Source organism: Eucalyptus grandis, chromosome 10 (assembly GCF_016545825.1).
Source record: "Eucalyptus grandis isolate ANBG69807.140 chromosome 10, ASM1654582v1, whole genome shotgun sequence".
Taxonomy (NCBI): Eukaryota; Viridiplantae; Streptophyta; class Magnoliopsida; order Myrtales; family Myrtaceae; genus Eucalyptus; species Eucalyptus grandis.
The window spans coordinates 1,725,558-1,741,116 of record NC_052621.1 but is presented as its reverse complement, the minus strand read 5'-3'; the positions used below and the strand labels follow the sequence as shown (position 1 = coordinate 1,741,116).

The window sequence follows — 15,559 nt, the reverse complement described above, 5'->3', positions numbered from 1 at the left end:
TGGATGATTGCGCCATCCCGGATTGTATGTGTTGGAGTAGGGATTATTCTGTGACCTGTTAAAATTCCCAACAAAGTTAGAATTTTCACTAGGTTGTTTGAAAGTATTACCTACCTGACACTCTGTGCTAACATGGCCTCCACCACAAAAATCACATGTCAAATTGTGAATTTTCATGGCTGAAACACTCATATTATCAAGCTTTTTGTTAAGTGTTTCAAATTGTGCAGCAATTGCAGCAAAAGCATCAACTTCATGAACTCCGCTAACTTTTCGCATTGGTAATCTCTCAGTAGGCCACTGATAACTATTGGACGCCATCTCCTCTAATAGATTGTAGGCTTCTTCTGGTGTTTTATTATTTAAAGTCCCCGCAGCTGCATCAATCATAGAACGAAGATTTGCACTAGAGCCATTATAAAAAGTTTGTACCTGCATCTATACGGGTAGTTTGTGATGTGGGCATCTCCTAAGAAATTCTTTGAATCTTTCCCATGCTTCATATAATGATTCATTATCCATCTGCATAAAATTAGTAATATCGTTACGTATCTTCGCAGATTTTGCAGGTGAAAAGAACTTACCAAGAAATTTCTAAGCCATATCATTCCATGTAGTAATTGATCCTGCAGGAAGAGAAGAAAGCCAACTCTTAGCTTTGTCTCTAAGAGAGAATGGAAATAATCTCAATCTAATAGCATCATCTGTAACTCCATTATATTTAATGGTGTCACAGATTTCAAGAAAAGCATCGATGTGAGCATTTGGATCATCGCTTGGTAGCCCACTGAATTGCACTGATTGTTGAAGCATCTAAATAAGTGACGGCTTAATCTCAAAGTTGTTTGCTTGAATTGCAGGTCTTCTGATACTTGATGTGGTGCCTTGAACTGTTGGCGCAGCATAATCTCTTAAGAGTCTACGTGGATTTTCATTCTCACCGTCTGCCATCTTAGCCTGATTTCTCTGTTCTCTTAGTTGTCTTTTGAATGTACGCTCGATTTCTGGATCAAGCTCAACAAGTTTCCCTTGTTGGCTACGTGTCATAAACCGATGTACACCCTGAAAAAAAAAAAACAAAACGAAAGCTAGATTAAACTTAGAATTATCTGGTATCAATATTAATTAGTATTAAACAAACGGTCCCCGGCAACGGTGCCAAAAACTTGTTCGTGAAATTCTAAACACAAGTGCACGTATCGAACAAGTAATATAATGATGAGAAAAAGTATCATCCCACGAAGATCGATGATTAATAAACTAATTAAATACTAAAATAGATTAATTCTAAAATTTATCTAACAAATCAAAATATAATTTAGAATAAATTAAAAACAAAACTTGAAGACTAAATGCAGTAAAATCAATCGAGATAAATATGTTAGAGCATCCGATTTCACCATAACCACTAGATATGAATTTCAGATTGTTGTGAATACAAGAACGATATCAAACATGTGATAGCGGAATTTCCTAATCTATTTACTATCATATCTCTAGGTATAGCAAATCTATTCAGCTTATTAATCCATTATATCTCTATGTGAATTAAAATAAACATGAGTGCATTAAAAACTATTAATATTCCCGGTTTACAACGAGTCTTTTGGATCACCTTATCACCGAAAGCTACACAAATAACGCGGTATATTTCTATCCACGTTTAATTCATGGTTATATATTATAATGAGCAATTGCATATTATCACCTCTCAGTCTCAAACATGCACATCAGATCATTTAAGTGGCGGCCAATTACTTAAAAGCATTAAACACAATAATATATAACTCACATAAATAAAATCAATTGTAAAACATAAAAATCATGAAATTCATATCATCATGGTTAGGCTACATCGTAGCCCTAACAAAAGAAAATTAGAACATAGCAGAATAAGAAATAAAAATAAAAATATAGATCAAACCCAGCATCTTGAATCAAAGGACAAGAATTCTGTCACCGCTTTTGTCTTCTCTTCAAAATACTTGAAAAAACTCTCAGAAGAATGAAAAACGATCTAACTCCAACCCTAGCTACTCTCTCTGTCTCTATTTATAGGATATATCCAAGATATCTATCCCCCAACGCTTGCGATAACATTAGGGAACAAAATCAAGAATTTCCTAATTTAATATCCATCTTCCACTACTGCTTTTATTTGAATTCCTGTTACCATTCTTTTCCTTATCCTCTTCATATCTCATTATTCTGCATAAATAAGGAAAATTCAAATAATCAGAAGGAAATCCAAATATTTTCTCACAGATAATGCATTAATTACTGCCTAAAATTAGGTAAAATAACTCTATTTTTATAGAGTTATCAAATGCAAAGAATGAGGTGCTAGCTTATGAGAGACATGGTACCAAAGGAAAGGATAATATGCACACCGAAAAATTTGAAAGAACGAGTAATCAAACTTGAACCTAGTGGAAATGAAAAATATTAGATATAATATAAGTAGAAAGCCAATTAATATTGTAAACAACGGTGAGAGAAGCATCAACCTAATATAGGAAGGAGGCATATGAGCATGGATTAATAAGATTCGAAGCATATTGACTAAATGTTTAATTTTGCATTGTGAGAAACCAATTTGAGATGGAATGTCTGGATAAGAAAAACGTTGAATATTACCATTTTTAGGTAAGTGTGTTTGGAATGCTTTCTTGATATACTCACCTCCCACATTAGTTTGTAAAAAATTGATTTTAGCATGGCACAAATCTTCAATAAAAGGTCCACTCGACTTTCTTAAAAACCAAGAACTTTTGGGTAGTTAAAAAGCCAACCTGCTGCTCTTGGGCGTGGAAAAAAATTTTACAACTCAGGACAGATTGCCGGCTTCACTTCCACTGGAGGGTAAGCGATGGATTATCAACGTCACTCTGGTTTGACAATTGGCATCCCAGGGGTCCTTTGAATTTATATTTCACGGATCCCCTCATCTACAGCTCCGGTCTCTCTAGGCAGGCTTTGGTTGCCGATCTCTTCTCTGAGGATGGACAAGCTATCAGATCAGAGATTGAGTCTTGGGGTTCGCCGCTTCCTTCCTTGTCTGGAACCCAAGATCGGTTCTGTTGGAGGGAGGACTCGACGGGCTTGTTCTCGGTGGCCTCGGCTTGGGAGGCCTTAAGGAGGAAGAAGGCCAGAGTCAATTGGCATTGTTTCATTTGGAGTGATGCCATCCTGCCTCGCTACCAACTAAACCTGTGGCTCATCACCAAGAGGAGGTTACCTACTCAGTCTCTTCTCATGTCTTATGGTAGGATTGATGCTGCTTCCTGCCCTTTTTGCAACGAGGTGCCTGATTCAATCAATCATCTCTTTTTTGGTTATCGCATTACCTCGAGTATTGCCTTTTTCTGGGCTACTAGATGCAATCTCCCCTGAACCAACAGGACTTGGGAGGAGACTCTCAGTTGGGCCATTACCTTACTCGTCGGCAAGGATTTTTGTAAGTGTGTTGCCCGGTTCTCCTTTGGGCGTTGTGTCACATCATCTGGAGGAACAGGAACAATATTCTTTTCGGGAAGGAGCCGTTATCTATTTCGGCCATGAAAAAACTCCTCAAGGTCGTTAAGGATAAGGCTCTTATCTTTAAGAATGTTGAGGACTCTCCCAAGAACAGGCGGATGCAACGCTCGTGGGATGTGGACCCCATTATCTTCGCTTCCTCGATTATAGTCGACTTAGGCTTTTCGGTGGTTGTTTAGGTGTTTTTGCCAGGCTTGTTTTGCCGTTGGCTTGCTTTGTAGGTCGTTTTGTTTGCTTGTCCGCGGCTTCCTTTCACTCTTAATGAGCGTGTTCATTTTGAGTGTAAGCTTTTTGAGCCGTGTTGTTTGTACAGTTTGACCCCTATTAATATATTGCTTACTCTTACCAAAAAAAAAATCTTCAATAAAAAACAGAAGTGATGAATGTGTGTAAGCACTTCAGATTTTTTTTTCCATGAGAAAGACCCAAGTGAACCGAGAGTAGTCAACAATAATGACACAAAATATTTGAAATCTTATGATCCATTCGTTTCGTGAAAAATGTAGCATTTTTGGAAAACATTTTTCAAGAAGCCATTTTACAAACAAAAAAATGTAATTATTTTTTGGTGTTCATACGGAACTTGAAAATGAAGTGGAAAATATTTTCCGCTATTCAATAAGAAAAATATTTTCAATAAGAAAAATATTTTCATTCATACACTCTCTTTCATTTATTTTATTTTTAAAATCGATTATCAAATTATTTTTCTTTTTCTTTTCTTTTTCTTTTCTTTGTTTCCTTCTTCTTGGTCAATCGCTAGCCATGGCGACAGCTGACGATGGCCAGCAACCGGCCACAAGTGAGCCTCGGGCTCGCCAACGAGCACGAAGCTTTCTCACCTTTGGCAAGCTTAGGCTCGCCACTCACTAGATTGGCGAATGCGTGTCAAGCTCGCCAATCTAGCGAGGCTTGAGGCCGACGAGCTCAAGGCTCGCCAAATCGAAGCGCGAGCCTTGAGCGTGAGCCTCACCACAAGCTTGGGCTCACCAATCTACTGCTCACTAGACTCACGCCTTACCAAATCGGCAAGCTCAAGCTTGTCGGCCTCGAACTCTCGCTAGTCAATGAGCCTCAAGCTTGACGCTCGCTTGTGGCCGGTCACCAACTCGCCGTGGCCGACAACCAGCCAAGAAAGAAGAAAAGAAAAAAAAAATTGAATTTAAAATATATTAAAAAAAGTGGAAAATATTTTCCCTAGTTTAGAAGACTTTTTTTTTACCTTTATGGAAAATGTTTTCCCTAAGCAATTCATTTTCTATGAAACGAATGTCGAAAATTCAAAAATATTCTTCGGAAGTTATTTCCCGTGAAACGAACGGAGTCATAATTAGATTAATTTGAACTTGTCCATACATCATAATGAATCACAACTAAAGGAAAAGATGCATGATGACTAACAGGCCCAAAAAAGCACTCAATGAGATTTGCCTACAAGACGAGACTCGCAAGGTAGCCACTATAGAGTTATAATTGCAAACACAACTCAAAAACTTGTTTATTTGAATGGCCAAGATGAGCTTGCCGGCGAGTGAGTGAAGCATAGGAAGCCACGATAGGATAGAGGTGCGGACCCTTAGAGTGTCATAACTTGGCAGAAAATGACACTTAAATACCATAACTTGGCAGAAAGGGACACTTAAATACCATAACTTTCGAAATATACTTTTAAGTACCAAAATCAGAGCAAAGTGGATCACTTGAGTGCCAATCCGGCCAAAATCTAGCCAAATTGCATATGTGGCATTTTTTCAGCGAAACGAGTACAAAATGATGCCGTTTTGCACGCTGATGTGGCCAAATAATGCAAAAACGGCGTCGTTTTGGGTTGACGTGTTAAAAAATAATGTAAAAATTAATTAAATTAAATTTAAATTTTAAAAATAATAAATTAAATATTTTTTTTTTTAAAGGGAGGGGGGGGAACGCGGGCCGAGGGCTTAGCCCTCGGCCACCGCCCTCTTGCGCCTCCCGCCATCACCGAAGGGCCGGCGACGGAGAGAGGAGGGAGGGTCGGCCGGGGTCGCCGGGCCCGGTTAGGGGCTAGCAACCTCGGGCCGCGGCGGTTGCCCGCCCATCCGGCCGTTGGAGGGGGGGAAGGAGGAGGAAGGAAAGGGGGAAGGAGGAAGAAGGAGGCAACCGGCGGCGAGAGCTGGGGTCATCAAGCGAGAGAATCCAATAGATCGGCGACAAGGGCTGCGTGCCTCGCCTAGATCTAGGCGAGGGCACGCAGTCCTCGCCGTCGGCTTCGTGACGAGGGCTAAGCCCTCGGCCACGACCTTCCTCCTCCTTTTTTTTAAAATAATAATACTAATAATAACAATAAATAAATATAAATTATATTATTATTTTATTTTAAATTTAATTTAATTAATTTTTATATTATATTAAAATTCAAATTATGCCAAAACGACATCGTTTTGGCTGATTTAAGGGCTCTATTTTGGCCAACACCCGAAATGACGTCAGTTTGGGGTGAATTAAAGTTAACTCAGCTCTCCGGCGAGCCACCTCAACAAAAAAATTAATAGTTAATTATCACATATGATTTCCGGCCAGCTTCGCCGGAGGTGTCCCACTTTTTTTTCAAATATGGCACTTAAATATACATTTCGAAAGTTATGGCACTTAAGTGTTCCTTTATACCAAGTTATGGCACTTGTAGTGTTTTTATCCCCAATAGGATACAAGTGAGATGTCACCATTGAGTTGGAAATCAAATAAAGACCATCAAAAGAATCAACTTGGAAGAAAACTTTTCAATTTGTTGGTCCTTCAGAGAAAATGATGAACCATTAAAATTAATGGCACAAAAATTTTTACAACGAAATTGAGCAACTAAGAGGAGATTGCGAGGAAGATTAGGAACATGATAGACGAGAGAAAATAGTAAAGATTGAGAACCAGTACGTAAAAAGGCTTTATCAATTGAGACTTTTGTCAAATCATAAAAAGGTCTAGGATTTCATTACTATCACTAGTCATGTATGCCAACGCTCTAGTGTCAACATACCAAGTTGAATGAGATCTCACCAACCGAGAGAACTGAGGAGTCTAACAGATGAGTGGCGATGAAGACATGGTTGAATTGTTGTCGACATTATAGTGTGATGTACCCAACTACGTTACAAATTTGATACGTAAGACAAGATCTAGATCCAAGAATATCTCCCTATGTGAATGGGGGAACATAGGGCTTCAAGCCACCAGGAGGCCAACTGGAGGAGGTGGAGGAGACATAAGGGGGCTAATAATGATTAGGAACTGAATCCATCATCAAAAGTTACGGCCTCTATAATTATGAACTCAGTTGATCACACAAGAACCATCCACCTTATCCCGATCAAAGTTACGGCCTCTAGAGTTACGTCCACCTCAAAATCCTTGAAACGATGGACTAGGTAAAGAGGCATGACCGATCAAAGCATGATGAATATCATATGAAGATTATGCATTCAATTTTCGAAGAAATCGTTCTTCTTGAACGAAAAGGTGTGAACTCATATCACCAAATGATAGAACTGTAGGGCCATTCCTGACCATGGTGACATAAGAATTGTACACAGATAGGAGCCCATTGATGGCTTAAATCACCAAGTCCTTATCAGAGACGAAGCAATTGATTGTAGTGAGAGTCCAGAATTGACTTCAGATGTTTGAAATAATCAGACATTGAATGATCGTTTTCTTTAATAGCATTCTAAAAATCAAGTTTTAGTCTTCCTTGGCCACGTAGCGATCAATAAAGCGTTGTCCTAGAGCAAGTCAAATCTCTCAAAATGTTTGAAGGCCGTGAACTTCCTGGAAAATCACAACTATGAGGTCGAATTGATCAAACTACAAATGCATTGATCTATCTTTATCGAGGTGGGATAGGAGGTATTGACCATTACAATGCCATTCTAATCATTAATAAGCTACGACAAACGCGGAAAAGATCTATCCACATAACCCAACAAATTGTTGCAGATCAAATCATGTTTAAACTGAGATTTCCATAGGAGATAATTGTCTACATCAAGTTTAATGGAGATAAGATTTGAGATGTTGGGAAGAATAAGAGATGGCGAGGTTGATTGCACAACCGTAATTTGAGCAGCAACGGTGATTGGAGCAATATAGAAGAGGGAAGAAGAGGTGAAAGTGGGCAAAGTGTTATAGGGAGCTGATGAGAAATTGGGATTAATAGATAGAGATAATAACAAGTAAAAAGATGGTAGAAAAGAAAGAAAAAATAGAAATGTATTGGACATTAATAAAATAGTAGTTGGAGCAAAAAAGTGTTGATTTCCAGTGGAGATGTTAAAGAATTTGATGGGTTTTCCGCTTTGATACCATGCTGATGTTTAGAATTAGAGAGAAAATAAAGATAAAGTATATAGTGGCTAAACCCCAATAAAGATTGTATATTATGTATTTACAAGAGTAACTAATTAAAGTAAGGGTACAGATAAAACATAATTACAAAAATGCCCATAATCATATAAATTACACATCAACACAAATATCCTAACTATTACCTGTCAAATCTTGCTCGATAATCTGGTTTGACTTGAATTGTCGAAGTTATAATAATTAATCAAAACATATATATCGTTTTAAAAAACCACCTCTTAGTGCGTGCAACATAGGTAAGACACAAAGCAAATTAAGAAAAAGCAAAGACAAATCTTAACATTACCAGACACAATACAATTTACACATTTTGTTTGATAAACTAACATCTTTATTCTGTAAGTCAACTAATTTATTGTTAAATAAAATATGCAAAATTTAGTGCCAACATCTCTTTATAAGAAGTGTAATACAAGTATTAAATGTTAATGCAGCATGACGATGTGTCAAGTTTTATTATTACAAGTAAAAATTAATAAAATACTTTACTTCTATGATGGAAAAAATTATCGAAGGCTAACGGAATGTAAATTTATACAAGTGCATCAGGTTAGGATTTTTTTGTGGTATTAATTTAAAAATCATATATAGCTCATGGATTGGGCCCAATTGATCTCAAATCAAAGTTTTCTAAAAAGTGATCAGATAGGCCCAACAGTAGACCAAGTATTCTCTTTTTATCCCAATTTAAAAAGAGATAAGAGATATGGAGCTTGACTAAAATTGAAAAGAACAAACTAGCTATGAAACATGAAGGAAAAGTAAGGGAGTCCTTTTCTTGACTTGGCCTAGGTGCATTACAACAAGCCCATTTTTGAAGAAATTGATTTTGACATCAACTAATAAATGAAAACACAACTCTTTGCTTGTTGCCCTCTAATTCTTTCAGCTTGAATTGTGACTGGGTCATATTATCAAGGGTCTACACTATCTTGCTTGTGCGCATTATATCGTAACCTTTTATGTGACCGGATTTGATCTCAACAAAGAAATGAAAAGTATAACTCTTTACTTGTTACCCTCTTATTCTTTTAGCCATGGCTGGATCATATCATCGAGTGCCTACACATGTCTAGCCATGTTAACTATATATATCATTAAAAGTGAACGCGTTAAAAATCGAATAACATTTCCTATTTGGTGACTCAACAATTATATTTTTATTATAAAAAGAACATAATTTAATCTAACCCTTGGATTAATTGTGGTATTTGATACGCATTGTTAGCTTAAAAAAGAAAAGAATATTGAAGCTTAGCTTCATGTTATTAATGAAGATAAAAAGGGATGTGCAAATATCCAAGCTTTACCATTGGTGTCCCACACCCAACTCAAAAGTTCAAAGTTGGCAAGCCCGTAGCCCATAATCTCTCTATACAAAGTATGTCGCAATCGGACATCGCAATAAGAGTCATTCAAAGATTCGCTCACGATGTGAGTTGAACCCATGAATGTGTGGAAGACAGGTGACCCTTTTACCACTAGACAAACCACCTTGGTGGTCAAAGAAATACAAATCTGAACATTATAAACACTATTGTATTCTACAAGCTTATGCTAGGTAATTAAGTAACTTCATTAGGAGGAATTTATTTTCCAATTCTCTTTTGAGAGCTTTTGCCTTTAAGCATGGTTTTTCTCTAATTTTTTCAAACTAGCCAAATATGCAACCTTTGGTTGTTTTGAATTCTCCATTTTAACATGGATGAATGTATCCACAAACTCTTGTAATCTCCCAAATTGAGATTCCTATTTGCTTTTTATTTAACTTGACCTATATTACATATTTTCATGCATAAAGACAAGGATTGCCCTCCCCAATGGCCAATCACCTTTTTTTCTCTATTATTTATTTATTTATTTACTCCTTGCAAATGCCAACTCAGCTAGGGTGTTCTTTCATGGAAATAACTGCCTTCCTCTATGTGATGACCTTCCTTGAATTAGGGTTTTCATTTTCCTGATGTACCCAGTTTGATCGAGTCCAAGAAGGTGGTCCGACGCTTGGAAAAGAAAAAACGAGTCTACCGAGTTGGAGCACCCCAACTCATCTTCCTCCAATACTTTAAAGAACCCTAGAAGGAGTAACATTTTCGCCATTAAGGGTCTACCTAGTTCAAACACGTAGAACATTCTTCAAGGTCCAAGCCGTTGATTCAAAGGGCAAAGTCTTCCTCTAGACAAAGAAACTATCGATATACAGCACTGCCATATATAAAACCTTTGAATTTCCAAGAAGCCAAGACCACGACCAAGTCCGCGGTCCTCCTTCCTCGTACCGTGTTCAAGAGCACACGAATACTTTGAATTGCAAGGTTAAAAGTTTCCACAAACTTTCACTCCTCCAAACCCTTAACAAAGCTCCAAATCAGAAAGAAAGAGGGACGGAGGGGGAGAGAGAGAGAGAGAGAGAAAAAAAAGCAGCATTTACCTTCTCCCATTTAAATATATCATATCATGTCCTAAGTTGGCTTATTCATCTTCCAAAATTTCTGACGGCCAACGACCCATCATACGCAAACACACCAGAAGGAAAAAAAATTCAAAACACCTCCGGAAAAGATGGACGACACCATAAATTCAATCCTTCGAGGTTGCAGGTTGGCCAGAGACCTTGAGCACAACCTCCCCAACTTGGCCAACCAACCAAACCTTCTTGCCGTCTCCTGTGAACAGATCATCCAGGTCTTCAGCGTCATTCGAGAACGGCTCAGGCACAATCCTCTAGACGCTGGCTCAGGCAGGTACCGCGAGATGCAAGAGATGCGTCGGTCAGAGGTTCAAGCCGGTAGTGGCAGCAGTAATCTCGAGGAATGGCTGAAGTCGTCAGGCTATGCACAGAGCATTCTCCAGCAAACACAGTGTTGGGCCGGGACGAGCGGAGCAAGAACAGGCAACACAGAGGGGCCAATGGAAGCCATGGGTGCGGTGGCGATGGGGAGGGTCCTTTTGTGAGACTTGGTGGTGGAGGGGAAGAGATGCAGGCACCGGATGTGTCATCAGATCGTCGAAGATCTGCTTCCTCGTCCTCAGAAAGAACAAGAAGAAGGTACGAAAATCTCTTAGGTTCTGACTTTGATGAAATCAATGTACATTGGACACAGTCAGATACAATTGCGTGGTTTAGATTATATAATATTTATTGGTCTGCATTATGGTCTTCTGAATGGATAGAGTGGATTAATTAGAGTTCCTTTGGCGTAAGAGAGGAAAGTAAAGACGTTTACTTCCCGCGTCAGGCTAGATAGTTTTGTTCATCAGTCTATTTATCTGTTTGCAATGGCCTAACTTTAAAACCGGAGTCATCGTAAGTACAGTGGTGAGATTATCCATGGGTTGATTATAATCAAGCTTTTATCTTCGTTTAGTGTGTTTAAGATATAGTTTATATACTTGTGGCTTTGTGCAACAAGTTAAAGAAATTTCAACTCGGTTTCACCGCCATATTGTTATTGCAGTTCTTCCTTCTGCTCTTAATCCCGTCTTCCTTTGTGTTTTCTATCTCTTAATTAGAAAACAAACCAAGATTTTGCTAAATTTTCAAACCACGCAATTTGAAAACCACGTACCTTGAGGTGAAACTTTCCCATAGACCGAGCGAGATATTTCTGAGTCTCAATCAGTATTTCTCCGTTTTTCAATACCCTCTGAAACATGCCATCTTCCTCTCTTAGCGATCACGCAATTTGGCTTGGCACATGAAAGCATTCATGCCCTTCCCCACGTGAAATGTGAAAGCTGGACTATCTCCCTAAACCCAATTCATACCTTGCTCAATCGGTGCTTATCGGTTAATGCCCTGTCCCTCAATGTGGCTTGTTGGGTACCTCTTGGGGCTTTCGACGATTCCCCAACATGATGAACGCCCCCAATTACTTTTGACTCACCCGATGTACGATCCAAGGGTAACCGAAAGCAACATAGGAACGAAGAAAGGAAAAGAGAGGGGGGGCATGACAAAGAAAGCAAGAATTTTCTGAGTTGGTTCTTCGAAAAGGCTCTCCATCGGGACGTTACTTCTTAGTAAGGAACTCCACCACGCTAAGCTCCGCATCTGGTTTGGCTCCCTTCATTGCATATTCAATAATTAAACCCTTCATCCTGCCGGCACTAGCGTTGACTTTCTTAGGCCACCCAGTTTCTTGAAATTTGGCGAGCAAGCACGAGGATGTTACGCACTCATTGGTTTCGCTCTTAACGATAAGCTATCTAATTCGTATGGTTTTGCTTCGTGTTTTAATTATACTTTTCGTTAGCATCGAGATGAAACGAGCCCTTGGTCCTTGGATCTCTGGGTGAATATACCTGGAAAGTGTAATGTCTTTGCCCTCTTTTAGGGATTACAGTGTTTATTTTTTTTCTTCAATCTTTTAGGTATTACAATGTTTATTTTGTCTTCAATCTTTTTCCAGGAATAGTGACGCGGAGAAAAGGACGATTAGGGTTCCAGCACCAAGAATGGGCAACACCGAGATCCCGCCAGAGGATGGCTACACTTGGCGAAAGTATGGTCAAAAGGAGATTCTTGGGTCAAAATTCCCGAGGTATGTCGTTGACCCCACCACACCCTCCTCCCCCTTGCCCTAATCACACGTCAATAATACCACCTTCGAGGAAAATGACATCCTTAAAATTCATATATACCGTGTTCACATTATGATTAGAAAAAGAATTCATCTGTGAACTAATTTGAATCTCAGATTATATCTATTAAAACGATGCTCTCATGTATATTGTGTTTGGGTAGATGAACGGACATGAGTTGACACATTCAAAGTCTTCAGCCACATCTTCCGTTTACCATACCACCATGGCTTTTCCAACTCCATTATCTGTCAACATCTTTTTTATTTTATTGTCTCCGGAAATTGTAGTGCGGGTGAGTACCGGTAATATCATACATAGGATGTCCGTTCACCCCAGAAAAACCCGACATCGATGGATTTTTAACTTCTTCCTTCTGTTCAACGGTCAAATGGTGTCCAAGCCGATTTCTACGCACCTTCTTCAGATCGGTTGAGTTTGATTTCTTGTTGAAGCGGTGATGAAAAGGAAATGCATGCTGTAGAGGTGACATAAAGCAGAGATTATCTCCTATAATAGACCCAATACACTTTCTTTTAGAGATACTGTACACATATTTTCCCGGTGGGGTCTAACGGAATCTTCGCAAACTTAGAAGGATCAATCAAATGGAGTCCAACAAGACTTTGACCCCGTATTTTACCAATTAAAGTTGATCAGTCATCATCAAATTAAGAAGTATCGACGAAGGGAGGAAGTGCTGAACGGTCTACTAATTTGCCGGTCATCGTGACTTGAAAGAGTGCCACTAAAATTGAACGAAGTATTTGACCGGACAGCACATAGTATGATGAGAGATAATGTACTTAAAACAGTGTTACTAACAAATACTACTAACTTATAAAGAATTATTCGACTAGAATAATCATTAATTAAGTGTAAATTTACCCCTTATGAATGTAGAGGATCTCATTTCTTTATGACAATCACTTGAGGAAATTCTTTTTTCATGATAGGTGTGTGAAAGCTTATGCACAAATGCATGTGAATTGTAGAGTTTTATTTATGAAAGAACAATCTTTCGATACGATGGTATACCAAGCGACGTTGACGTGTAAGTTTCTCCCTTGCAGGGGCTACTATAGGTGTACCCATCAAAAGCTGTACCACTGCCCTGCCAAGAAGCAAGTGCAGCGGCTCGACAACGACCCGTTCACGTTCGAGGTCATGTACCGCGGTGACCACACATGCCATATGTCCTCAACCGCACCATCGATTCCACCCCCGCCGCCAGCTTCGCTAGATATGGCCCCCATCGCTGCCACACAGCCAATTTCGGCATCTGTATCAGCCCCGCTACCCAGATGGCTACCGGTGGACTTCGGCATGGGCGGTGCGAGCGGGAGCAGAAACATGGCGGTCGGAGGTAGTGGCCGCGGCAGCGAGGCGGGCCCTTCCACTAGCGGAAGTAGACGTGGTAAAGAGGCTGAGTATCCACTGGTGGCAGATTTGGCGGATGCAATGTTTAATTCCGGCAGCAGCAGCACCAATAGCATGGACTTCATCTTCCCATCTTCCACGGAAGATAAAAGGGAGGAAGACGATAAAAAAGATTGATGACTGATGAGCACCGAGAGGACAAGAGAAGTAGCTGTTTCGATAATATTTTTCTGGGGAAAGTTTTGAATAATTGCTTTAAATTGATGAATTGGTGAATTGATGATTAGCATTTTCCTAGCAATTACCATGTTGTAATTATTATTCCAGGTACATTCTTTAGAACCCAATGTAACAGAACATTGGTCGCTCGACTGTACCCGAAGGTGATCGCATTATGCATTTTGATTTGTCGCCCATGTACTGGTTTTTGACTGTCAGAGGTACCAGGCTAAATGTTTTTGTACCTGTGTAGAAGAGATTAATTCAGAGATAAAGAGATTGAAATCTAGTTGTGGAATTCTATCATTTCGTGTCCAATAAGGATTTCTTTTATTGTCGATAGGCGTAATAAAGTCGTTGGATACACAGTGACCGGTGATTTTGTTTCCAGATAAAATGTTGAAATTTACCAACACTATGAGCAAATCAGCAGCTTTTTTTTTTTCTTGTCCTCATATATTGCAAAATTGGCACTTTCTTCACTAACTACCGTCTATTAGTCATAGATTGTCAACAATTCGAATTTACCAACTCTTGTATGCAGAAATCAACCAAAATTAGAATGACTTACCAATTTTTGTACGCAGAATTAGGGCATAATTGGTAACATGTTGAAAGTGTCCGATTCTATTTTTTTGTCCCCCGAAATAAATAAATAAATAAATAAAGTAGAAATCCGTTTAATAACTTTTTTTATTCCCAACAATAGAATTGGAACAAAATCAAGAAAAAAAAAAAAAAAGTTACTTATTTATTCCCAGAATAACTCAAAATCAAGCCCTTCATTTTTTTGTTTTCTTTCTTTTTCCTCTTCTTCTTCCTCTAACTAGTTGCCAACCTTGTCAGCCCGAGCACGGCAAGTTGCCAATGGTTGGATGAGCTCAACCTAACCAAGGGTCGGTGAGGCTCCCTAAGAACAGCAACCAACAAGAAGAATAATAAAAGGAAAAGGGGGGGGAATGTAATAAATTTATTAAAAAATTAAAAGAAATTCTAAGTTACAAAAATATTTGAGAATTGTACCCAACAATTTCTATTCTGGAAATAGAAATTTTGTAAAGTTACTAAATGTCTTCAAATGCTCAAAAACTTATTTTGAGCATAAATTGTTCCTATCAACATAATATTTACCAAACACACCATTAGTCATAGATAGATCGGTCAAAAGAATCATAAACCATTTATTAACCCATATATGATGAAGTGAGTTGTTATATTAATTAATTATATTCAATAAATAGGTTATAAAATAAGTTTACATTACTTAGACTCAATCCACTTCTCTCTTTATTCTCTCTCGCATTTACTTGATCTTGTGCTCAATCACTCCCTACTCTCATCTCAATTTGGATATGTGTTTTCCTAGATTATATTAAATATAGAAGTATTTTATGAATATAGGTTGAGTCAAGTATGATTCACCAAATTTGCATTGTATGGAAAT

The 15,559-nt window shown here is 38.6% G+C and overlaps 1 protein-coding gene and 1 non-coding gene across 2 annotated transcripts; both read left to right on the top strand.

Annotated features, from left to right (window-relative positions):
* Nucleotides 1-448: 448 nt before the first annotated feature.
* On the top strand, nucleotides 449-554 carry LOC120289293. The gene has a single exon (XR_005547217.1). It is a non-coding gene; the product is annotated as a small nucleolar RNA R71 (small nucleolar RNA).
* A 10,346-nt stretch (nucleotides 555-10,900) lies between these two features.
* LOC120288908 (WRKY transcription factor 55-like) lies at nucleotides 10,901-14,367 on the top strand. The gene is made up of 3 exons (XM_039303157.1): nucleotides 10,901-10,981; nucleotides 12,345-12,476; nucleotides 13,590-14,367. The coding sequence occupies exons 1-3, from the start codon at nucleotides 10,911-10,913 to the stop codon at nucleotides 14,071-14,073; spliced, it is 687 nt and encodes a 228-aa protein (XP_039159091.1). The 5' UTR covers nucleotides 10,901-10,910; the 3' UTR covers nucleotides 14,074-14,367.
* Nucleotides 14,368-15,559: the final 1,192 nt, after the last annotated feature.

Bases quoted from the DNA above. Each gene is read 5' to 3' on its own strand.
- LOC120288908 (XM_039303157.1), top strand. From the start codon at position 10,911: ATGCAGGCACCGGATGTGTCATCAGATCGTCGAAGATCTGCTTCCTCG. The intron at 10,982-12,344 runs GTACGAAAATCT...ATCTTTTTCCAG, and splicing joins TCAGAAAGAACAAGAAGAAG to GAATAGTGACGCGGAGAAAA. The intron at 12,477-13,589 runs GTATGTCGTTGA...TCTCCCTTGCAG, and splicing joins CTTGGGTCAAAATTCCCGAG to GGGCTACTATAGGTGTACCC.